This window comes from Drosophila mojavensis, unplaced genomic scaffold, assembly GCF_018153725.1.
Source record: "Drosophila mojavensis isolate 15081-1352.22 unplaced genomic scaffold, ASM1815372v1 contig_16, whole genome shotgun sequence".
Classification (NCBI taxonomy): Eukaryota; Metazoa; Arthropoda; class Insecta; order Diptera; family Drosophilidae; genus Drosophila; species Drosophila mojavensis.
In genome coordinates this window covers 9,827,927-9,854,384 of record NW_025318693.1, presented here as the reverse complement: position 1 = coordinate 9,854,384, position 26,458 = coordinate 9,827,927, and the positions used below count along the sequence as shown (strand labels likewise).

Genomic DNA, 26,458 nt, shown 5'->3' with positions numbered 1-26,458 from the left:
TTGTAGTAATATACAATCGATATAAGTGAAGCTCTTCTTAACTTCTTGATATGAACATGATCTGGTATGTATATAATATAATTTGCTATCTTTTTATCAGATAAGCAAATGATCAAATATCAATGATATCAAATGAAAGATGGAAATATGCATCCTATAAGTATATTTAAATATAATTGAATATATTTACAAAAAAAATTTTATTAAAAAAAATATTTCTTAGGCAAATACCAAAAAAATTCTAAAAAATAATAATACAAATGGTATAAGCTCAACAGCAATTCTTACCAGACTTGATAGCCAATAGAAACTCATATAAACTTTCTCTAAGTGTACGATTTTTGCTGTTTACTTATTTGATTTATATATACGTGTACGTATGTATGCCTATCTATGTCTGTATGTATGTGTGCCCCTCTCTGTGTGTGTTTCTCACACAAAGACAACAAATTATGTGCAATTTTGAAAACACTTAATAAAATTATAAATGGTCTTTGCACGGTTCGCCGCCAGCGGTGCCAGCGGTGCCAGCAGCGAGCGGGTGGGTGATGCGCGGCTCAACTCCTTTTCATTTATCATCGGCAGTGCGACAGTCGGAGTAGGCGCGTACGCGCAGTTCAAAGGACGCCGCATAAATGCTGCAAAATTGTGACACGCTTCAGCCATTTGTATGAGTAATGATTGTTAATAAATCTAGAGCTCAGTCTCACAATCGCCCAGTCGGCGCAGCAGCCAAGCGCCTATCTCGACTGCTCTCCCACCTGACTGGCCCAAATTCAACTCAATTGTGAGCTTTGTACGAATCAATTTATAATCTGCCTCCAAAAAGGCGGACGGGCCGTTGTCACGTGCAGCCCAGCCCAGGCACTAGACAACGGAGCATAACTCAGACAACACCAACAACAACAACAATGACAACATGTACAAATCGTGGTTGAGTGTTGAACGACTTGAGGGATACCCTAGAGGCAGATATGTCAACACCTTTAGCCATAAATGTGTGAGACACAGACTCAAGCAAGATATACAGAAATACATGGAATATAATAGACTATAATATAGAGCGACATATCGATATATTATCGAATCAATTCAGCTGTCGATAATATTAGATAGAAGCAATATAAAGGGTTTGATACTCACATTCTTTTTCGTTCAATCTGACTTACTTTTTTTTCTCTCTCTCTCTCTCTCGCTCTCTCTCTATTTCTATTTATCTATCTGTCTTACTGTCTACTCTGACTCTCTCTCTCTCTCTCTCTCTCTCTCTCTCTCTCACTGATATACTGGTAGGCTAATAGATATCACTGATGACTCTTTCTGCTTGTCTCTCTCTCTCTCTAGCTCTGTTTGTCTTTATATCTTTTTCTCTTTCTGGCTTTCACTCTAATCTGATTCTGGCTCTCTCTCTCGCTCTGAGAGATTGATAGACTGGTAGAAAACTCTGATTTGACTGTCCTTCTTTCTATTCTGACTAGCCCTCTCTCTCTCCCTCTCTCTATATCTCTCGCTATGATAGACATATCGACTCTGATCTCTGAATCTCTTACTTTCTACTTTCACTATCTCTCTATATATATATGATAGATATCACTGATATGACTGTCTATTTCTGCTTCACTCTCTATCTCCCTGTCTATCTATTTCTCTTACTTATTTCAGTGACTCTGTCTCATTCTCTCTCTCTTTCGCTTAATCTTTACCACTCCTTTTATGTATCGCTCTTTTTCTCCTCTCTATTTTCTTTTCTATTGCTCTCTTCACCTATCTTCACAGCTTTTGTTACCTATGCTCCTCTTTGCTTGAGCATACCGTTTACTCGCATTTTGAAGAGGGCTCAACAAAGGCGACAGCAGCTCATTTTTTTGGCCGGGTCGCGGCGTTGCTGTAGTTCGGTTTTGTTAATGTCAGCGCCGCGGGCAATGATGGCCGCCATTTTGAGCTCGCACTCCCTTTGATTGGCAACGTAGATATCGCAGCCGCTGCGGTTGCGGCCAGCATCGTGAACGAAAAAGTGAAGGAGAACGGGAATGGCCATAGGAACGATTGCGGCAAAGCTCTGGTCTAATCTAGGGTGGCCTGGGCGGCACGGCCGTGTGGCGGGCCGGGTGGCACACTTTGAAATTCAAATCAATTGATTCGGGCCCAAATGTCATTTGGCGCAAATGAAAATGGGCTGCTTATGTCTTTTGTTGCACGCGCACGCGAATGCGAATGCGGCTCAAAATGATTTATTTGTCGCAATTTTCCTGCTCAGCGATTTGTTGCTACTTCAAATCGTAGCGAGTGGAGAGCCCACCATGGGGCGCTCCATTATTTATTGACGCTACTTTAAGAAGAGTATTGATTTGCATAATGCGCACTTAAGCATTTGTTTACGCGTAACAATCAAATTTGAATTCGCATTTTGCCTTTAATTGGATGTTTTTAGATGTCCCAATAAGAATACTTCCCTCTTGTTACCTTCTCGCTCCCGCTCCCACTCGCACTCTCCCTCTCCCGCTGCCTCTGCCTCTCTTTCGCTCCGTCACTAGATTGTTTGTCGTCTATGCCATTTGCATGTCAATTTGAATTTTATCTTTTGTACTTAGATATGGCAGTAAGCCACGCTTAACTTGTTCAACATGCAAATAACAACGACTAGATTAGATCCAATGCCAATCGAGCTTTATCATCCCATTACAATACGTTTGATTTCACCTGCTCAACATGCTTCAATTAAACAGTGAACAGAAACCACTTTTGGTATAAACAAATAGTTTGCATTGTTTGTATTGCTTAATATAAGAGCTTAGCATTGCCTTTGACTTCGGCTGCCTTTGACATTGAATCATGATTTTGATTTAAGATATTAATATGGCGTTATACATACAGGCATAAAATCTATATTAATTAAAATTAAATTGAAGTGTGAATTGCATGGTTAAGCATATTAAAAATATATTATATTCAATTCAAGTTATGTTGGCAATTCAAAATTCAACAAGACAATTTTACAAGTTTTTTAAATATTTAGCAATAAAACATATATGAATGTATAGTCTGCACTGCTTGAATCTAATATATTTTATGAACATGTTCGAAACATATAAAATAGATTAAGAGTTTTGAAAACTAGAATGAATATCTAAAGCATTATATTAAATTAAATTTATGTTAGCCTTAAAGAAAATATATTGTGTATATATACTATTCCACCTATTTTGACTACCCAAAATTGAGTTGAGATCAGCATACTTGGCCAAACAGTGTAAATCACGTCTCCAAAGAATCTATGAATATACAAAAAACTTTGCAAGAGTAACTTTACAATTTACTTATCGATGCAGTTGGTAAATGTATTCGATTTGGCTTGAGTTAGACAGAGAAAAAGGCAACGGCATTTTATATCGATAACGTAAAAGCAAAATCTAGAACGATGAAATAATATCCGCAATGATGTAATAAACAACTGTGACTATCCCCCTACCCTCAGTCTGGCTGGGGCCAACACTCAAGCTATCGATTTTTGGGGTCAATTACTTAATTCATAACAAATGCTATGCTCTTTACATCAATGAGACAATCTCCAACCGACAGAGATCTTATAGAATTTTCTCTTAAGAAGCATCTCATGTTTAGCTCATATTTTTCAATAACCAACGAGAGACGCATTAACTGACCGCCCGAACATAAAAGAAATGACTGAATTTTCAGCATGTTGTGAGCCATTTCTGGCATATGCCAACAGCCATGCATATAGCATATATCTGTGTCTCTCTATGTGTGTGTGTATGTGTGTGTGTGAGTCCAGCTGAAGCCGTAAAAAGAACAATCCAAGCCATATATAAAATGAGGAGCCAACATTACCAAATATAAAAGCCAACCAGCCAACGTTGCCCATCAAACTTCATCAACGAGCTGAGCTGAGCTGGTGACAAAAGTTTTCGAGAGCAGCAGCCAGCCAGCTGGCCACGCCCCTTTAGCCCAACATCGCTCTAGTTGCATAAAACAATGTCTCCCATGTCCGATGCAGCACGTAGTTTCAACTTAATGCCCATGCCCTGAGCTGGGCTATGTTCTGCCCTGTTGTCCAGTGTTCGGTGTAGTGTCGTAGTGGCTTGTAGTCAGTTTTTTGTTTCAATGGCTGCGAGAAGCTGTTGACAGACCAACAATCAACTTGGGAATTTCTGTCACCAAAGTGCCATCGCCCAGCATCGAATCCACCTGAAAAACTTTCAACACAACAGCCAGCAAAAGTGTTTGCCGTGTCTCGATTTTCTAACGGCAATCACCTAGCGCTCTTTGATGATAGCACAACAACAACAACAACAACAAAAATAGCAGCAACAAAAACAGAAATGGCTTTGTGGGGCGCGTGTAAAAACTTTTACCTTGGCAAATATTTTTCCGCTTAGTTGCGTGCCATGTGTCGCACTGGCTGCCACTGATTAAGTTTCGTCAAAGTTTGCTCAGGATGTGATACAAGTATGTGTGTGAGTGTCCTTTGTAAGCACAGGCACACACACACCTAATTACTATAGAGATTTCCCATATATAAATATATACTTAAAGGTCTAACCTGCTCTGTACATCAAGCACTTTTGACTTTTGAGTTTTTAATATGGGCTCATCATTTGCGGTGCCCGGACCGGACACACCGGCAAGCCCCCGAAGTGCCTCCCCTGTATATTTGCATGCTCTGCTTGTTTTCACTCGAACTTCCTCAACTCATTGTTGTACTTGTTGTTCTTATTGTTGGTTTTCTGGTCTCGCTTAGCATTCAAACTGGCAGCAAGCAATTTCCCCAACTGCCTATAGTGTCATTTATTTCCTTACTTTATTTTGGCTTTTGTTCTTTGCTTTTCGATACTCTTGCAGAGAAGGAAAGACTAGTTACTTAATGGAGCTAAGTGTAACTGTTCTGTTGTAGAAATGAGTATCAAAGAGATATATAGTTAATACATTTTTGAGATTTTCAATTCGAGACTTAAGGCACTGTTTCGCTAAGATCACATGTAATATATTGAAACGAGTATTTACGTTCTTACGAATATATGTGTAGAAAGCTCAAGCGAAAACATTTCGATTCATATTTAGTAAAATTTGTATTAATTCTAGTTTTTTATATATAGAAATTATTCGTTTGCCAATAAAATTCTACAAAAATTGCCTATTAAATTTATAAGTTACATGATATATTTTTTTCATAAATTGATCGCTATTTTCTATTGCATCTCCATGACCAATAATTAGTCAGGAGTCAAACTGGCAAAATGGCGTTTTCGCTCTTCGTCCATTGAAAATCATGGCGACCATGTGTGAAGAGCCTAACTAGCCATCTCGCTCCCACCCAGCTAAACTGTGGAGTCCAAAGTGTGGACTAAGTGCAGCACCTGCCAAATTTGTCTCCATCTCGCTCTCTCTCTCAGCAAGACACGTAATTATGTTCTATATTTGTCTCGCTCTCTCTTTCACTTAAGAAGTAAGCACAAACCAAAATGAACAGCTAAGGCGCAAACTCAATCGGATAATATTTGTATGACAACTAATGTATTATTTTATTTTATTATTATTATAATTACTTACTATTATTATTATTAATTTGAATGAATTCGGTAATCATGAATCTATCAAGCATATTATATTATTTTATACAAATTTTTATGCGTTAGAGCATTCAACGTTTCACAGCACAAAAGACCTCACTGTCATTTGTTTACGTTTGATTTTTGTTTATTTTGAGCTGCCTTTGTTGTTCCTTCTGTTGTTGTTGCCTTTGTTGTTTGTGTGTGTGTGTGTGTGTGTTTTACTGGTACTTTGGCATTTTTGGTTTATTTGTCCGAGTTGATTGCTTTGTTTTCGTACAATTTTCGCATTTGCCGCTTGCCGCATGCCGCATGCTGCGTGTTGCCTTTTACCAATTCGAGTCACAGCTCTGTTTACCACCAGCGATGCTTCACCATCCCCTCCACCACTTACAAGCATATGTACTCTGTACACCTGCAACATTGACCGCTCCGATCTGATGTGATGCCACCAAAAGGCGGCACAACATGCTCGCAATCATCATCAGCTGGCAAGCACTTGGCCAAAATACTTGGACTTGGGTACTCGGTGGGTTAACTGAAGGCCAGAGCATTGCGGCAGACCGGAGAGGTAGCAACAGAGTCAGGCAAACTTTCCACCAAAGTGGTTTGTATTAAGTCAATTAAAAAGTTTATACTACTGCTGACTGCTGCTGACTTTTGATGGCCCCTGCCACAGCCCCTGCCACAGCCCACCCGCACTCACTTGTATTCCCATGCCTCCTGGCTATGGCTGGGCTTCGACTACAGCTCTGACTATGGCTCCTTAGCATATTTCACAAATTTTCAACAGCAACAACTGCTGCGGCAGTCGGCATTCATTTGACTATAGCTCAAACTCAGCTAAAATTTTGTTGTTGTTGCTATTGTTATTGATGTTGTTGTTGTTGCTGTTGTTCTGCCCAGTGTTTTGTGGTTCAACTCAAGTTGATCGTTGTTGTTGCTGGTTTCTGGTTTCTGGTGACGGATACTTTGTTTTCTACACTCTGTGTGCGTATACATCTGTGTGTGTATGTGTGTGTGTGTGTGTATCAACGAAATAAACCAAATTATTCTTGCTTTCAACAAAAAAGTTTGTCCTGTGCAATTATTTGTAAAGATTAATTAACACTTTGAACAAATATTTAGAGACTGCTGGCTGCCTGATAATTACCTAAGTGCTTTGACGCTGGTGTACTCTACCAACTAACACCTCAGCTGACCCACAGCCAACCAAGCAAACAACCAACTGCCGGTTATAGTACGAGCAAACTGTCTTTGATTCCAATTCGACCATTAGATAAATGCCGTTAACTGCGTGTTAGGCAAATACAAATTTTGGTCACTCAGGCTAAAGTGTTACAATTGTGTATAGCAACTATGGAATTTCACAAAATATTACAGATATTAGAAGTATGTGATGTGGGCATTAGGTAGGCGTTAGTCGAGAATGTTGTTGAAGTAGTTGACTAACTTCAATTGCTTTCAAATTATGATTTATCTACAATTAATAATTGACTGCCTGAATGATTGCTGGACAGAAATAGCATAGCTTAAGCCTATCTTTTTGCTGTTATACTTAATAATTTAATTATATTTAAATATATATAATTAGATATTACATACATATATTTACTTTGCCCACAACATAGTTGGGTCATAGTTTAAAACCAATTTCTCAGCTCTCGGCCAAAACAAATCTAACCAACTCATTTGCTTGCTTCACAGTGCTGCCAAAATTTGATCCATTGATCTCGGGTGTTCGACGGACATATAAATATCGCGATACGCTGGTGGCCAATTGCAGCTCGGAGTGGTCGAGTCCGGCGGCGCGGCTTACATGGTATATCAACAACAAAACTGTAAGTATACAATTTTCACGCATTACTCATACGCACCGTTGCACGCTAGCGAAATCGAAATGCACACTAGATAGCTATGGACACGACCCAAAAACTGGTTGCATGCCCAAAAATTACTTGCGGCATGTGGCAATGCCAGTGCAATTTCACACTGACACTGATTATGTGAGACTCGCTTTTGAACAGAACTCGGCCCCAATATTTCGGTTCCGTTTCGGCTTGTGCTTTGAACACCCTGAAGCTATTGAGCGTTCAAAAAAGAAGTGGTATCCACGTAATGGGCAGGATGAGGCGTGGCTGGGCTGGTAGATGATTTGAGTAGAAGTAGTGAAAATGTCTGTCCCGCTTTTCAGGTATGTGTTCTGTGAGTCTATCTCGTATACAAAGGTTACAGAGTTCCGATTTTTCATTTATACTCTTATATACTGTACACAGAACTAAATACTATGGTGTTTTTATATTTCATATTTTATTCGATTTTCGATATATATCGATAACAGATTTGTAAGTGAAGTGTAGCATTTCTTAAAGAATTTGAACACTTTCGTAACTAGAGACTACGTAGCAAGGTACAGCAACAACGTACAAGGCTTTTATATATTGCATCCGATTTTCGATATATCGATAAAAATATTTATATATAAATTAATACAGAGAGATACATTCGATGTATCGTTAACGAAATTAGAAGTGGACATACACATTACAGATAGCACTTGAAACATAGAGAGATGAAATTTTTACTCTTTTTTATATACGCTCATATACATACAAGTTGTTTTTTTTTTTAGATCTCATTCGATTTTCCTTAATTCGATATTCAACTTATAAGTTAATAATTAATAAGAAATTCAGCTATACGTTTTCTATTATACTCTTGTTTGATGTACGCTCAAATACAGGTTTTTTATTTCTCAAACTTTTATATCGATAACGCATTTCTAAGCTAATGCAGTATTTCAGGTACAATTTTGAAACTTTTGCGCACTACAAAGTTTTTAGTTAGTCTTAACTTAACTTGGCTCAACTACAACTAGCTAGTAATACATTTATTTTTATATATCTCGCTACTACTCAAGAGACTAAATTAAAACGTCTTTAACTATGAAGAGTCTTGGTGAATTGAGTACACCCATTGTATACTAAAATCGAATAGCTTCTGTAAGAAGAGGAAGCAGCGTAGCCCCTTTTCTGGCACCATCTGAAATTGAGTTCCGGCTATTAAGCAAGCCGGCCAGTGCCAACTGGAGCACTCACTAACCTATTCCCATTTTGTGACAGGCACCACAGATGCAGCTGCAGCCGCAAATCAATGAAGTCATCCACAACACCGAGGGCTTTCCGCTCTATGCGAGCAAGCTGCAGCTGCGCCTGCATATCGATGACCAGCGCTTCATTGGCAAGAGCGAAATGCTGGAGCTGCGCTGCGTGGCCGATATACTGGGCGTGGCCAGCCTGCGGCGTGAGAGCTGGCTGCGCACAACCATAATGGCGCTGAGGGACAGCGGCGTCAATCAGCGGCGGGCTGAGAACGGCACCTGTGCCAGTGCCCGAGCAGGTGAGTGAGACAGCGAGAGTGCGTTGCCTGTAATCGAATTATACTGCTCTTACAGCCACATTTGCTGCCTGGCTGCTGTGCCTGACGTCCCTGCTGCGCTGGCACTGCACTCTGAGTTAGTGGCTGTCTCTGTGGGCCGCGTTTCTTTTAGCCTGATTTTACTAGCTGTATTTGTTGTTTTGATTACATTAAACGAACGTAATTTAAGTCCAGTCAAGGCGATAAATCGGATGAGGGCGGCTTTTTTAAAGCGAGCGCCCCAACTACGCCAAGTCGAAAAGAATGAAAAGTTAACAAGGCAACTGTTGAATTTGTATATATATTGAAATATGTATATGCGTACATATATATATATATTAACTATATGGTAATTGCAAAGCTAAGCAATTTTTCTCGATATAATGCCACACACACTCGCACACTAAATGGAATCTATAAAAAAATAACTTGGATAAAATCTTACAAATACAATTTGATATAGTTGTCTAAAACGAAAGCAAGCACTACATACATATGTATGTAAATCTAATATAAAATTATAATTAATAATGAATACGAAATGCACATACGTTCAGTACATAATATAAACATATATATATAGATGCATATGTATGTGTATATATGTGTATATATGTGTATGTGGATATCTATATGTGTATATGTATTTGCACACAGCGAGAAATGAATCACAATCAACTGCAACTAAAAGTAAACATAATTATTAAATGTGAAATGTTAATGTATTTGTATTAAACGATGTACGAAATAAAAAAAAAAAAAGCGAAAATATAAATAAAAGAAAAACAACGATGAAAAAAAAAATATGGAAAACGCAAAAACAAACAAACTCAATTTCAAATCAACAATTTTAATTTTGAAGCAATTAAATTAAACGAGCTAATATTTGTTTTTATTTGCCAATTATCTACAGCATTAGCACTAGTCCAACACTTTTATGGAGAATACTGGTTTCAGTTGGCCCAAAAGGCGAAGCTTTCAGCTGCCATTCTAGCTGGAAACCAATTTTTGATGATATCAAAACATTTGATTACTAATAATGAGGTAAACAAAATTAATAAACCCAGTCGACCCCGGATTTATAATGAAAACTTGTTAGTTTTAATTATTTGCATACTCAAGCTGAGACTTTAATAATTTAATAAGACAGCCGAATCATCTTGTGGAATATGGTGCTGACAATCATAACAAGCAACAGCGCAACTGTCGGGTGTTACTGACTGATTAATACTTGCTCATGGTACAAAATTAGATAAATAATTTTTTAAGGAATCTGGAAATCAAAAGTTATATAGCCATAAAATCTCAAATTCCTAATCGTAGTTTTTCCTACTTGACCACGCGCCAATTTTTCAATCCTTACAAGTTTATCAGATGAACGTACTGAGGATTTCATTTCAGCTGAAAGCTAATATACGCATTTCACTTCATGAGGTAGTATAGCAAGTAAAGCAAACCTCATTTAATGAGTTCTGTGTAAATGAAGCGAAATCAAATCGCACATAAAATACTTCAACTTAACTTAAACATCCAATACCCTTATTAACGTTCCAAATATTTTAATTTTTTATTTGCAAATATTTATTCTTTTTCTTATTTTCACTTTATAATATGATAAATTTATGATAATAAAAAAAATTAAATTAAATTAAAAAATCGATAATAATTAAAATAAATAAATAAAAAATAATAAAAATGCGAAATCAGATTATAAATCAACATATTTATAATTAAATATAAATTTATTTTTAATATTTTGCATCCTTAGAAACGAGAAGACTAGAGAAAATGAATTATGTAATACTTTATCAGGGTACTGCAGATTCGTTATTATATCAGCGATTGTCCATCTTTACAGTTCTTCCAAAAATTCCTATAAATAGCGTGAATCTCAGTAAATATTCTAACAGAAACGCGCGACGATGAAGAATACATCCACGATTCTACTGGCTGCTACTCTCTGTGTGCTGGTCTTTGTGGGCAGCGCCCGGGCCGATTGTTGTCGGCGTACAAAGAACGTCTCGTTTACCGTGGAGTCGGGTCGCTGCAAAGATGTTGGTGGGGTCAACAGCAGCATCTCGACATGCACGATTACCATTTGTGCCGATGGCACGCGTCTCATTGGCAGCTACTGTGGCCACTATTCCTGCAATCTCTTCGGCTGCAACTGCGGAGGCGGCTGCCTGAAAGGCAAATGGGAGAAGAATTTCATCGAAAGACATCCAAAATACAAAATTCGAATTTTGAGCAGCAAGTGGAATTGAATATATTGTAAAATACATAAGTGCTATGAGACACCGTATACATAAATATTTATTTAATTTATTTCTTAATTTTTATGATGATTTTAATGTATAAATAAAGATCAATCTGTTATGATTCTGGCATAGTTTAAGATATATTCCAATCAATGACTTATATAATAATACAAGTGAATCGTATTGAATGTCTGTTGACAATAAGACCAAATCACAGCGCCTCATGTCGGGAGTGTCCAACTGGGAGATACCCTGAACATTGGATTATGAAAAAAAAAAAAAAAAACCTCATTACACTAGCTCTAAATAAGAAGCTCGTTGGCTATGAATGAAATTTAATCAGTTGCTTTAAACTAATTTAGTCTACTCGTGCAATGGACTAACATTTTTGTTCAACAATTAAATCTCGAGCTCTTGTAGATTCCAAGATCGAAGCAAACCATCTGATAGACTGTCAATCCACTCGACTGTTGCGTCTGATTAATATTCAATATTTTAGCTTATTAAACTTAAATAAGTCAGTCATACTCTCTTTCGCCTGTATATATGTATATTTAAAGCAAATTTATGAACTGATTTCGCATTTCAATTGTTTCAGCACATAAACAACCCGATTCAACCCTATTATAAGTGATATTGGGGAGCCTTAAGTTTTACAGATCTCCTGAAATTCCTAACGGAAGTGTGCTAAGATGACTAATAAAACGATTTTACTGGCTGCTGGCTGTGTGTATGCCTTTGGTAAAATAAGTTACTTGCTAACGTAATGTTACTAATATGTACATATATGTATTTAATCAATTAAATAAAAGATTAAGCAATTGACTTAGTAAGCAATTGATAAAACTTATTGTAGTATAATTAAAATGTTTTTCATCGACTAGACGGCCAACAGACTATTCGATAAGACTAAGGTTCTTTGTTTAGTTAGCCCCGCCGTTCTGTCTATAAAACAGACTTTAAATTGCACTCATCTTTTCAATGGGTTCAAAGAATAATAAAATCATTATACTTGGATTTGCCGATTTCAATGGGTTCAGGGAATACAAAAATACAATTCAATGGGCCCTATGTTAATTGTCTAAAATGCACGTGCCCTTATCGCAATTTCCCGAAAACTTCCTATAAATGGCCGGCAGCTGAGTTAACTTTTAACTAGAATCGTAGAACCGCTAACATGAAGACTACAACCATACTATTGGCTCTCGCCCTCGCCCTGGCCTATGTGGGCTGCGCTCAGGCGCAATGCTGCCGCCGATCGATGGTGCTCACCTATACTGTGGGCCGAGGCAGATGCGGCGATGCTGGTGGTCGTGCTGGCAGAGGTGGAACCTGTTCGATCGTCATTTGTGCCCATGGAAAGCGTAAAGTAGGCACCTATTGCGGCCGTCGATCTTGCAATATCTTCGGTTGCAATTGCGGCGGTGGCTGCATCGAAGGCCAATGGCAGCGGAGTTTCATTAACAACAATAGAAACCAAAACATTCGAATTACAAACACTAGATGGATTAATTAAACTTGGAATATCTACATCAGCTATCCGCCTCTTTGAAAGAAACACACAAGCACAAAAATTGTATAAATAAAGCAGATGCCTCAGTTTATTAACACAAAAATTTATATTCTTTATTTGCTAAATAGGGCCAAGGCAGTGCAACCAATTAAAATATCTCAAATAGCAACGACTGTTTACAAACAATGCTGAAACAACAGTCTAGCATCAATAGAACGGATGAGTTAGTTAAATATTTTTCCTAAGAACGAGACTTAAGAGAAGAGAACCCATGAAGATACAAGATTTTACTGAATAGGGAATGCACTTCCTGTTGAAAGAGATAAACTCACGTGATTTATTGGAGCTTTCCACAATATCCTCCAAGTATTTCTTCTAAGTAATTAACCTAAGGATTTTTGCTAAGTATTTCCTCGAAATATTTGCCCTAAATATTTCCTTTAAGTCTTTAATGCTTAGCTGAACGATTACACACTTCACTTCACACACTTAACTTCCTTTATATAGGGCGACTTTCACTTAGAGCCTAAGTTGCGCTCAAATTTTCAGCCCGACGTCAGGTAGAGATCGTTGCAGTGGAGCCTTAAGTGACCAATGGGAAGACTCTCTGCTGCTGCAATCTAGCTTCGGTTTTCTCAAATATAAATACCAAATTAATACTGCTGCAAACAATAATGATCTTCTGTGGGTCTTCTTCGTCTTTTGTGTTAGGCTGTCAGACAGATTGAGTTAGACGGCAAGACAGATATCTTAAGTTTATAAATGCTGATATGCTAAATTGCTGATGTACATAAATATTGATTATAATATATTACATTATATCTATTATTACATATTATATTATATGTATGATTCGATGGCATAGACAACAGTCACCTCCAGTCTAGCAAAATCGCGAGGATACAAACGTGAGTTGGATATATTTTGACAAGCGCGGATAATATTTTTATAAACTTTCATTTTTAGTTTGTATAATTTAATAAATTTAAAATTACAAAACTATATAAGCCGACTTAGGCGAATCGTATATGAAATTAGGGAGAGCGCAAAAGGCTTAGACCTTCTTCTTATCTGTGAATTGGTAAATACGCCCCTTTTCCGATTTCCTCATGAGAAGCAACAGCGGAAAGCCAAACAAGAACCCCAGCCCCATGCCATAGATTTCCGACTAATTCGTTTACCCTGCTTATGGCGAATTGATAAAAGTGTCCCACAGCAAAATTATATAAGGCCAAGAAATTCGATTTAACAGCACAGGAGGGACAAGCAAAAAAGCCGAACCCCTGTCAAACACTATTCAGAGGCGATGCGAGGTTCACTTGCGAGCAAAATATTCAGCGCATTATGACAAATCCGGCTAAAATATGCAAGGGCCGGGCCAATAGCCTCAGGTAGAAATGGCGGACAATAAAAGACACCAAAGGACCAGGCCAGGCTGTGCGAGGCCCCCTCGAAAAAAATTATGCATAAAATGGCTTTGGAAAGAGAAGAAGCAGCCAAAAAAAAAAATAATAATAAAAAAAAACAGACTGAACCAAAAAGCAAACAAAGATAAATTCCGGCTGTCTGTATTGGGGTCCGAGACTCTGCTGTCAATGTGCCGCCGGGCCATTAAATGACGGAAGTAAATAAGCTTGACAAATTTCCACTCATCATTTTTGCATTAATTCGGGCTTCTTTAACGCAACAACAACAACAGCAACAAGAGCGGAAAAAAGGAAAGAAAATGTCCTTTGATTAATCAAAAAATTGTTGGTGGCACTGGCGGGTGGACAAACACAACAAATTACCCAAAGAGGCGCCGTTGGCATGCCGTGTGGCATTTGTGGCAGAGGCGCCAACACACACACACACACACACACACACACACACTTACGCACACACGCCTTCGCTTGCGGCTTGCGGCAGCTTTAGAGACGTAAAATCCAAAGCTTTGAGAAACATTCAAAAATGAGCGGCACACTCAAAAAAAAAAAAATATATATATATATATATATATAGAATCCACCCGCACACACACACACACACAGAGCAAGACGCGCCAGATTTTTGCGCGCGATTTGTCAAGCTGACATTTGCGTGACGTTGACGACGACTGCGACGCCGACTGCGTGTGCTTTTTTCAAATTTTGCTGGTGCCACAAACAAACTTCAACTTCAAACAGACGACACGAGCAGCAGGCCGAGTTGATTTAGTAAGTCACGTGGCCGCCTAACTGTAAATTGCCATCGCTAGCTCCTGCTGCTCCTCCTGCTGCTGGGACAGCAGCGTCCACAAACCCTGACACGAGTCCCAGCTCTTGGTGCGGTGTGAAATAAACTGTCGCTTCGTGTATCTTTGTTAGACTGTGTTGTTGTTACCTTTCCCATGCGCTGTTTGCCAAGAAAAACGAGTATATTCGGACTTGCATATAATCGAGCAATAATTATTTCTGATTTAATAACTAATCAGTTAACTATATATCATGTAATGAGCTTCACACTTATATCAAGTAAATTTTGAGCAGTGTATCATTCAGTCAGAGCCAAATAATGTTTATCCAATTTTTTCCTGTTTTGTTTTGGGCAAGTCTAAAACGTTTTTTGCACCCAATTTCAGGCTGGCGGCCAACAACTGAAAGCAACAAAGACATTTGGCCCTATAAAAGATAAGCCCAACCGAGTGACACCGAGCCATGCCCAACCAACCCAACCGCCTAGCCAGAAGCCATGTGATTCTGTAATTTAAGTAAAGAAAATGTTTCAAATTAAATGAAAACATGGACAGGTACTTGGCCCCGACATCGACATGTAGATCTTACCAAATGAAACATAAGCAAAGCGCCAAGCTTTACCAGCACCAAAGATTAGGCAGCCCACAATCTGCAGGGCGAAAAAACCCATCCTGGAATTAGGCACAACTGGAAGCCAGCTCAAATGGCCGGCAGAGCAGAGAATTTAAGTTATAATTTTTAGCTAACGTGCATATATGTATGTATGCATTCAGATGTGTGACAGGACGTAATAACTAAGCTGTTTCAGAGAGATGCTAAAGATGAGCGCATGACACCGGCTTCAATGAATATGTAATAGGAATATGTGAAAAGCATTCGAAAGTTCTTAACCGAAATCTCATAATCAAATATACTCTACCCATTGTTGAATATAAAAAGTCATTCTCGATATATAATAATGATATAATAATAGACTATATTAGGTTAATCTGCTTTTTACTACTATTCACACAATACTTGAAATACAGCATATAGAATATATTCTATATATAACTTGTTCTTATATACATACGCATACATATATATATATATATTTAGCTCATAAAACGTGACTTTTTGGAATTATGGGATACCTTTTGTTTTATAGCATTAATACTGTATTCTTGCAATTAAGCGCGACAATTTTACTTGGAATTAAAAACATGTTTACAATTGTTAACTTATACAAACACATTGAGATACAAATTTAACCTTTGTCGCAATAAAATTCAGCTTTACAAAAAATGAATAGCACAATTGAACACGTGTCAATTGTGAATTTGTACTGAAAAAAAAAATGAATAAATAAAAAAGTTCCCTTCAATGGCTACTATGTAGACTTTTTTCTTTATTTTATTTTACAATATTTTATTTATATGGGACACTTTATTTTTAATCAATCACTGCAAACAAAAGTGTTGTGTTTAACATTTTTTAAATTTAAGAGTACAGGACACATTGTATTTTCTACTTAAATATAATTATATTTTTATAATATGGAAATTGATTCTTTAGACTTTAACATACATATGGTGAAAAATTTATTGCAGCTTCTAAAAAAAATAAGAACATCTATTTCTCAGTTTCAGTTATGAAGACGGACTCATATTATTATTCATCAAAATGTTGTTCATGTTCAAATTTACGAGTAGAAAGAATGGACGTACTATCATATATTCAAATGTCCCACCAATAACTGTAAAGATAACAGCACGCCTTAACAGCACTGTCTCTTGGTGTTACAGTAGTGTTGGTGCACAATGTTATATGCATCACTCAACACAACTCTCAACTTTGGCTTGTTTTCGGTAGAGAGAGACAGAGACAAAGATAGTTGTTGCTGATCATAGTGCCGAGTGTGGCTGTGTGAGAGTGAGATGGCGACTTAGGCTGTGCGGAGAGAGTCAATCAAGTTGTGTGTTGAAATGTTTATATTCGGTGAACGAGGAAGATCATGCACACAGGGAAATAAGAAATGTGAAATTATTCCGATTAGTGTTCGACATACATATATAAAGAAGAAATTGTCGGTAATATTGATGTGTGAGGGAATTTGGGCATATTCTGCGCATTGAAAATAGTGAATATTTGCAACTGGCTCGCCTGGCTCGTTGACTCAGCTCAATGCTCGACCCAAATCGAAATCGGAATCGAAATTGATGCTGAAAAGTGATAATTAGCAATATCAATGCTGTGCTAATTGTTGCCAATGCCAGCAGCAGGAGGTGCAATGACAGCACAGAATTTTAGCCAAGAGGAATTCGACTTTTGATGCGCAAACGACGATAAACACATCCGATTAAATGGGCCAAAGCGTTTAATTATAAGTTCACTTAATGTCAAACAGAAAGCCAAAGGCTTTACGGCCAACAGCTCTCGTTAAAGCTGATGTAGAGCGAGCAAGATAGAGACGGTGCGATTGGAAGAGCGTGATGGCAATATGGGCATAGGCACGCGCTCGATTGCCGTTGGGCCCGGCTATGTGCCATCGTGACGTGGCATTTTGACAGTCAGAAGGCAGAAATCCGATAGCAACAATATGTCAATGCAATTTCCAATGTCAATGATATGGCCAAAAACAATGCACAGAGCAAGAGAGAGAGAGAGAGAGAGCGAGAAGTGGGGAGAAAGATAGACAGTTGCTGTGCCAAAAGCCTTCCTTCAATCAGTTTGAAATTCATTGGACTTGGCTTCAGTCGGGGCTCTTCTTTGACGATTGCGTTTTTAATTACAACAAAGCGCAGCAGAGAGCCTAAATCTCTGGCCAATTAGCCGCTGAGCCGACTGACATGGCACGACAGCAACAGTCAAATGTGTTCAGCTTAGCATTAGCTGCACTCTGTGCGACTAGCAGATACCACTTAATTGCGTCAAAGTCGAACAACTTTACAGAGCTCAACAATGATTTGTGTATTTGGTTGATTGATTTCCCTGTTTTTTATGTGCCAGACTACCCTATTAGCTGTACGCATTTTTTGCTGGGCAACAAAACAACTAACGGAAATGTTGCGCTTGTTTAAATTGCCATCAACGCGTTGAACGCGTGTCAGCCACAGCGATGCGCCTCGCTGTTTGTGTTGCCCGTGTGGCACGCGACACATTGACTGACAGCCGAGGCTAAAAGTGGAAAATCAATGCAGCGTACCATTAACCGCCGTGACTTGACTCATTTCACAGCCAAAACCAGCCAAAAAAAAAAAAAAAAAAAGAAGCAGAATCATCTGCATTTTGGTGCTTCACTTCAGTTTCAATTGGCTATTTACGCTTGGTGAGATCAACTGAAGTTTATAGATGATTTGGAATTGGAAAATCAGCAACAACAAAAAATAAATAAAAAATAATAATAATAATAATAATAATAATAATAGCAATATAATATCTGTTCATAATTATTAGGGCTACCTTTTCGGCTGATTTTATATTATGAACCCTTAGCTAAAGTTACTGTACTCTATCCATTATTCCATTAATATAAAAATGTTGTGTCTATATACATAGTACATAGTTAAAGGTATATGTAGTATTTATAGCATATATATTTTATTTATATAGGATTTCATATGTCTACATATACAAAAATTGATTTTCAGCATTCATTCAACTTCGATTTTAATATTATTTAACTATTAACAACCCAGATAAAATAACATAAAACTGAGTCCTGCGCAGACTCATTCAAATGAAATTGTAATAAATATTAATTACCTACTATATTCATGTAATGTATATAAAAGTAGGTAAATAAAATAAATCTACAATACAAGAACTATTGCATATGGTTAACCTGCCAAAACTGGCTAACTAGGGTATAATGTTTCTCTGACAAGTAGAAAGAGACTTGACCAAATATGATCTAGAAATTTCAACTTTATTATAAAGTTATCTTAATGTAACATTTCTCTATACATAAATCTTTGATCTTATTTGACATTTCTGTAACATATCATTAAAATCTATTTCAATTGAGCATTTTTAAGGTCTAGACTCAGAGGCCGGGACATTTAGATGTGCGTGCTCCACTTATTTACTACCTCCCACATATCTTCTATGAAAAAATAATATAAAAAACATTTTTGAACTAAATTATAGGCACGTTTTATATTGTGCACCTCAAATCGTACCATTGTACCTCAAAACGTGTAAACTTCAATAAGATTGAACAATAATCAACAAAATAGCCCATTTCTCATAAGGTCTTGCAAAGAAAAAATACAATGAGTGAATTGAATGTGCGTGTGCGCGTGTGTAAACACATATTTATTTATTTCTTTTATTTATTTACAATTTATATTTATACTTGAGACTCCACAGTGGCTGAAGGTATATCGTAGTCGAGCATTGCCCACCCACTCTTTCTCTCTTTTTTTTACATAATTCCTCTTTTTGAAACAATTTTTTTATTTGAATTGCGTGTGGCTAACTAACCGTCGAATGTTAAGTGAATTTTACTTTAGTTATTTTAACAACAAACATGTTGAATGCATTTCATGTTGACAGAGTGACATGGCGACCGTTAGGCCAAATACCAAATATTTAATTAAAATCAGTGTCACCGGCCATTAAACAATTTCTGTTGGCCAACTCTGTATGCGAATGTGTTGACCCAGTACTCTGAGCTGGCTTTTGGCTCTGGCGCTGACTAAATTGACAACCTATTGTTGTTGTTGTTATTGCTGTTGTTTAACTGGATGCAAGCGATGCCAAAGTGTCGTATTCGACATTCAATTATTTGTTGTGCTTGATGGAATGAATGGAATGACTGACGAAATGAATGTTTGAAGACTATCATGGACAGCTTGAGCTAAGGAAGCTAGAGCTGGATAGTATCATAGTATCAGTGTAATCACTGTTAATGTGGCAATTCATAAAAAAAAAAGTGCAAAGTGTTTTACTTTAAAATTGTAAAGTAAGTATAATTTATTTTTAAGTTATATAATTCCAAAGTGTGATTATATTTTTGCCTGAACACTCACAATTATAAGAAAATACAGAATGAGTATTTTTTTCATATTGTCTGTATTATATTTGTCTCGTATCATAATGAATGGGGTCAACGGAGTTTATAAATAAATATTTACATTTAGCAACTTCACGTGCCAGTCGAAATGGTTTGTTCTTACAATTTCTCTTCATATATCTTATACAGAGAAATCGGCTAAATATAGACATCAAATGGAAAAGTTTTAAGCCGAAGATATTACACGAGGCACTACCGTAATAAAAGTTTTGCCCGGTCCGGGCATTTTTGGTGATATGAGTATGGATGTTTTGTTCTTTCTACATAATTTTATATATCCTAAAGAGAGGAATAATTGAGGTTTAGTAAGGTTGAAGTTTGAAGGTTCTATGAATATTTTAAGATAAGATTATTAGTGAAATCTGAGATACGCTATAATACCAAGGGGTCTATAAACGTTAAGGAAGCTATGCATTGATATTGCAGGATCGACGACCATATATGCATATATGTAAATATATTCAACTGACAGATCTAATTTTATTGGCAGCGACTAAATTTTTTAACTTCGTGACCGATAAATAGATAAATAATAAATTATCGATATTTTCATTAGAAAGCTAATCGGCATGTTTTCGGCTAGTTTTCGTTAAAATCTACTCAAGACTCTTCAAGTCTAGTAATAAAACCCCATTTTATATCAAAAACTTAGCTGGTAAACTCGATATCCAACAATTGATTCCCTTCTTGTGGTTCGATGATACATTATTCCACCGATCCGTTACCATCTAAATCACTATCCAATTATATTTTAATGCGCAGCTTCCACTACTCCAATTGTACGCACAATCTCCCACATGGGTACCATTTAAGCAATATGTCATAAGGTCGCCAAGATGCTTAACTTGGCTTCTTGCGCTGCTGTTATTTTTATGACAACCCAGGACAAGGACTCCCCAAACTTTTCCCCAAGCAAGTGGATATAAATGGGGCCCCACACACATACATGCACACGCACACACGCACACACACACACATGTAGACAAAACGGTCGTGGCAAATTTTTAGGCCGAAACGAACTGAAAGATGTCGACGTGTAGTTATAAAAAAATTTTATCTTTAAGCGACTGTCAGGCTGTCTCGCGTGTCTTACCCATACCCATACGCTATCTCTGTGTCTGTTTCTCTGTCTGTCTGTCTGTCTGCCTCTGTCTGCTGATGAAACCGAAGTTGACAATGCGAATGAGTTTCTTATAACAACAGCAAAGGCGGCAACAACCAGACGGAAGTGCAAAACAAAATGAAGCGACAGCAAAAAAAATTGGAAACGTGCCGCTAGCCTAGGCCTAACTTATGAAGATATACATACACACACACATACATACATGTATGTTACATTCAAGCAGAAAGGGCTAAGGTTAAGCACTTGGGCTTTATCAACCAGCCAAAGCGAAAACCTTTTTCGAAATTGTCGCTAACGCAAACACAACATTTATGTGCGGGCTAAGTTTTTGTGTGCGAGGCAGGCAGTTCGAATTGTGGGCGGGGCAACAAGCTGCTTTTACTCTTTGTCTGTGTGTGTGTGCGTGTGTGTGTTTGTGCGTTTGTTAACGTTTAATAAATCAAAATTACTTTTCATTTCTATGACAGTCATAATGGGGCGTTACTTGACATTTTGCTTTTCATTTCGTGGCGCGTTCTTATTATTATTATTTTCTTTTTTTTTTTTTTTTTTTTTGCTTCTGCTGTCTGTTCATTTGCGCTGTGCGCAATTCGCAGCTTGTTGGCAGATGAAATCTCAGCGTTAAACATTTTTGCCACATGCTCATGCTTAAAGCTTATCCTTATCGCATACTTAGACAGACACACACACACTCACACACACACGCAACATACTCACACATTGTTGATTTTTATATTGGGTGCTAAATTCAATGTCACAAGAAGCACAAGAAGAAGACGAAGAACAACAACTACAACAGCAACAGCAGGAGCAGGAGCAGAGCAGCAGTAGCTGAAAAAAAAAAAAAATTTCATTTAATTTCGTTCATTTTGCCGCACGCCGCAAAGGGGCATGCCGCTGTCCTTACACAGGATAACACCAATTTCGCTTATGACAGTTATTACAAATGCTTCTTGTCTGCTGCAAAACGAGCAGCCAGTAGCAGCAGGAGGAGCAGGCAGGAGTTGGCAGGAGCTGGCAGCAGGCAGCGGCAGCAAGCGCTGAATCGGGGCCACTTTGCGCTTATCCTTCAAATGAAAAGTTATTGTTGTGAATTTTTAGCTCCCTCAACGCTGCCATTCTTATTGATGTCTTCAGAATCGATTGTCGCTGTTTGCCAAAACAACAACAACAACAACAACAACAGCAACAAGAGAAACCAAAAGCACATTAGCGCGGAACACTAAAGCGCTGTTGACTTTTGCTGGCATGCTTGTTGCCCCTATCTCTCCCCCTCTCTCCCTCTCTCTCTCTCACTCTTTCCTCTAGCTCTCATACTCACTCTTTCTCCCACTTTCTCTATTTCCTCTATAACTCTCCCACACTATCGCTCTCTATCTCCCCTTCTATCTTTTTGTCTTTCTGCCTGTCCATCTGTCTCATGCACTGACTGTCTATTTGCTCTGTTAAGTATATTTTCATGGTTTTTCTTATACTCTAACTGAAGGTCTGATGATTTCAGCTTGAGATTTGCCATGCAATAGAATTGAGGTATATATAAAATATGTTCTCTACATCAATTTAGTTTACCTATAAACAAAGTCATCTACTGCCAGTTTCCTTGTTCTTATATATGCTAAGCGGTTTTTCACATTTCCAGACTAGCTTAACAGCTTAGGTCAGTATAGTTTATATAGTTAACTTTATAGTTTTTCGTCATAAAATAAACAATTTCATTAACCATATCAGTAACAAATTATTAATAAATATTAATATTAATAATATATATTTTTGCAGACCTTCAAAATATATGGCCTTCTTATGATCCAATCCGTACCAAACTCAAAAAACCCATTTCCTTTTTATACTCTGCTGTCTTATATTCATACAAAACTATTTAAAATTTTTGCAAGTGTATTTAGAGTTTGCTGTGCTGCCATTCCCATTATATCTATTCTACTTTCCTATGATTTTTTCTTCTTTCTTTTTTTTTTCAGCGCCGCCTCGTTGGCTCTGTTGCAATTTTCATTGAATATCGATGGAGCAGCAAGCCAAGCCCCGAGACAGTAAATTAATTTTTCAAAAATTGGCATTCATTTTGTATTTTTATCGTCTGCTTGCGCTGAACATTTTCAACTTCTCAGGCGTTGATTTTGCTCCCTCCACTTCATTTATTATTATTGTTATTTATTGTCGCATTGTATTGCCATTACGACATCGACTCGATGTTTTCTATTCCTATTCAATTCAATTAGCGGCACTCACAGTTGATAATTTTGAACATAAGAGATGCGGCTCAATAGACTCAGAAGCCAATGAATTGAGCCTGAAAACATCTGTTGTTAACGCGTGAATAGAACGCAATCAGAGCCCATTTGGAATTATATTTTCTTATTCCGTATGTATTTATTTTTATTAACAATTAAATTGACAATGATTCGACTGAGAAAAAGTTTTCTAAAATAAACTCGACAGTTTCCTCTAGAAATTGTTATTGTATACTTAATTTTTCTGGACTCTTAATATATAAATTGGATTACCCAACTTATCCAACATTGGACTTGACTAACCCACTTTCTTTACTCTAGCTTCTTATTGCTTGTTTGTCATAATCGAAATAAAAATTCTCTTCTTTGCCAGCTTTGCATAATTCAGTTTTGACTCTGCAATTGCTATGCGAAAATAACATTTTCGACTCTTTGTATAGCTTTGCCGTTGAACACGTAAAGTTTTGCGCTTTGTTTTGACGCAGAAGACGCGTTATCGCGACTGTCTTAAAATGTTCATCATCTTTATGGGTAAATTGCATTAAAGCTTGTGCTGAATAGCTCATCAGGCGTAACGGCATCTCAAACGCTCACCCACTAAATATGCAAGCAAATGAAATTAGAAGCAGCTCACCGCACTTGCCCCTCTTCGGCCCCATAACCCATATCCTTATCCACCTGCCCCGTCTGAACGGCAGCCTTTTGTTAAGCTCCCCAGGAGCAGCAGCACCAGCACCAGAAGCAGCCACCATTAACTTCTCTTGACGCTTCTCTTCATCGTCGCGGCGGGGGCGTACTTCGACAGGCGTCGCTCCCTCGTCTTTCGCCTTTCGCCTGGTGAATTTCGTGTAAACCAAAAATAGCATCACGTTTTAAATTGCTGCTTATCAAAACATGTTCTTGAACTGTAATCTGTTTTTGTGCTCGCGCGCACGCCAATCTTGGGCGGCGCCTTGCCTTACCTGCCATTTGTTTGGCAATTGGCAGAGCGGCAAGGGCAGCCGGCAGGCACATACCCTGTACAAAATTTCAGCTAAGCATATAAGTTTCCCAGCTAAAATCTAATTAGCATAGGTCCATGACCTTACGGACTCTTAACAAGCAAACTGGTTTCATTGAGAAGCATTAATAATATATCGATACCTATTAATTCGAAAATATTTGCTGAAAGGTAATATATATATTTTGCAAATAGGAGATGTAATAGCAAAGCAAGAAATGTGGAATATACAATTTTTTTTTTTTCGTTTGAGCAATGTGTAGCTTAAGGTAATTTATCGATAAGTCCCTCTAAGTTTTTGTAACAACTTTACACTGCCGTTTTTGAAAAGAGTTGATTATGTATATTTCATGGAGATGTCTATTTAATATTTAAGCAAAATCCTTACATCTCTTAAATTATGTTTTGGAAATCGATATGTATCGATATTGTGTTAGCTACACGTGACAGATGATGTGCTACATTAAGAAAATTTAGGTTTCCCTTAGATTAGAGATCATTAGGTCATGAATTAATCTAACCCTTTTATATTAAATAACTTAAATCGATATGTATCGATACATTTATAGATGCATACATAAAGAGTTTTTTGCTACAAAGGTATATATATTGCATAGATTAGTCTACTTCACATTTATTCAAAACCTTTGTATCATGTAATTTAAGAATCGATTATTATCGATGGCATATCAGCTTCTCTTAAAAGTGAACGTGTAACTTATTTGACGTCTGACAGCAAAGAATTATAATACATATGAAAATCGAACCGTGATTGTTGTTACATACTGCAATCGATAAATATCGATCATCATTTTTATACAATTTTCATACATATTTCACAGATTCATGGACATAGAGACATCAGCTGAGGAAGGGGTCTAGCTCTAGGCCTACTCAGCCAACAAATGCTCGAGACATTCTTAGCGCAGGGTATTCCCAGTCGATCACTCTCAACTACCTCGCTATTACTGTTACTTTTTCACATTTTTTAGTACCACAAAACCAAAAGCCGGCAAAGTGACGGCAAGAGCAGAGTCAGAGGCAGAGGCAATAGCAACGGCAACGGCAACGGCAACAGCAACGGCTGTGTCAAGTGAGCAGCATCACCTCAAGCATAAAATGAGCGAAAGCGAGTCGGAAATAAAAACGCAGCAAGCAACGCAAACTGACACATCATTTATATAGAATGGCCGTGGTCGAGGCATGAGTGAGGTAAAAAGGCGCCTAAGGATATGGAATGCACAGGCATTATATGTAAATTGAAACGAATAAGATGGCAGAGGCGGCAAGCGTTACCTGGCCGTATCCTATATACCTCCAGCTGCACACACACATACATACGTATATCTCCTGGCGGGGGCTCCCGAAATGTACATTAAAATTTAGTAACGAGCGAAAGCTGAAGCTGGAATTTCTTGGGTTTGCCGCTTGTGCAGAGCTATGTGCTGCCATGGAGCCATCGCAATCATCATGGCCATAGCCATCGTCGTCGTCTCCAAATCCATCCTCATTTCAAGACGCAGCCACATCCGCAACAATCTGTCATCTGTGCTGGCTGTCGGCGCTCCATAAATTTGTGACACTTTTTAGCGAATTTATTGCGTCAACTAAATCAGCATGTTTGCCCGGGCAGGACAGGGCAAGGCGTGGCAGGGCAGGGCAGGGCGGGGCAGGGCATATGGAGCAGGACAGCAAGATATGCAGCTCATTTGGTATTCATTAGAGCTGCTCTCGACCTGGCCTCAGCCACTTTTGCTTGGCCAGCTGCTTTGGGCCAAGTTAATTAATTGAACAAAAGCTAACTGGCATTGCCAGAGCCAGAGCTCCCCAAATGAAAGTGGCTGCGCCTTGCCTTCACCCCACCTCACACCCAAACTGAAGTTGAAATTGGAGTTAAAGGCGGATGTGGAAAATTGTTGCCACCTTGTCATTGCCCCTTTCGCTCACCCCCTACCTCTTCCTCTTCTTTTGCGTCTCTGGTTTCGTGTTGATTTTTGAAATTGTTTGGCACTTGAGTGGCAAAGTGCTCCCTGGTGGCAGCCAATGTCTGGTCATGATTGAGCAG

The 26,458-nt window shown here is 38.0% G+C and overlaps 3 protein-coding genes and 2 long non-coding RNA genes across 7 annotated transcripts in view; 4 read left to right on the top strand and 1 right to left on the bottom strand.

Annotated features, from left to right (window-relative positions):
- Positions 1 to 9,746, top strand: part of LOC6572840 — a 53,621-nt gene extending 43,875 nt beyond the window's left edge. For all 3 annotated transcript variants that reach the window (XM_032727893.2, XM_044007382.1, XM_044007381.1), the window contains exons 5-7: positions 7,275 to 7,408; positions 8,690 to 8,966; positions 9,022 to 9,746. In XM_032727893.2, the coding sequence (XP_032583784.1) occupies positions 7,275 to 7,408; positions 8,690 to 8,966; positions 9,022 to 9,086 (476 nt within the window). In that variant the 3' untranslated portion in view covers positions 9,087 to 9,746. The remainder of the gene's footprint in view (positions 1 to 7,274; positions 7,409 to 8,689; positions 8,967 to 9,021) is intronic.
- A 1,160-nt stretch (positions 9,747 to 10,906) lies between these two features.
- Positions 10,907 to 11,248, top strand: LOC6572842 (protein Diedel). Its single transcript, XM_001998912.1, has one exon. It carries the CDS (start codon positions 10,907 to 10,909, stop codon positions 11,246 to 11,248), a length of 342 nt encoding a protein of 113 aa, XP_001998948.1.
- A 1,171-nt stretch (positions 11,249 to 12,419) lies between these two features.
- LOC6572843 (protein Diedel) lies at positions 12,420 to 12,758 on the top strand. Its single transcript, XM_001998913.1, has one exon. It carries the CDS (start codon positions 12,420 to 12,422, stop codon positions 12,756 to 12,758), a length of 339 nt encoding a protein of 112 aa, XP_001998949.1.
- A 935-nt stretch (positions 12,759 to 13,693) lies between these two features.
- On the top strand, positions 13,694 to 15,930 carry LOC122756762. Its single transcript, XR_006356611.1, has 2 exons — positions 13,694 to 15,247; positions 15,355 to 15,930. It is a non-coding gene; the product is annotated as an uncharacterized LOC122756762 (long non-coding RNA).
- LOC122756761 lies at positions 15,154 to 16,292 on the bottom strand. The gene is made up of 2 exons (XR_006356610.1): positions 15,557 to 16,292; positions 15,154 to 15,472 (listed from the first exon to the last, which is right to left on the bottom strand). It is a non-coding gene; the product is annotated as an uncharacterized LOC122756761 (long non-coding RNA).
- Between the last annotated feature and the right edge of the window lie 10,166 nt (positions 16,293 to 26,458).

Excerpts from the sequence above, each read along its gene's own strand:
- LOC6572842 (XM_001998912.1), top strand. The coding sequence starts at position 10,907 with ATGAAGAATACATCCACGATTCTACTGGCTGCTACTCTCTGTGTGCTG.
- LOC6572843 (XM_001998913.1), top strand. The coding sequence starts at position 12,420 with ATGAAGACTACAACCATACTATTGGCTCTCGCCCTCGCCCTGGCCTAT.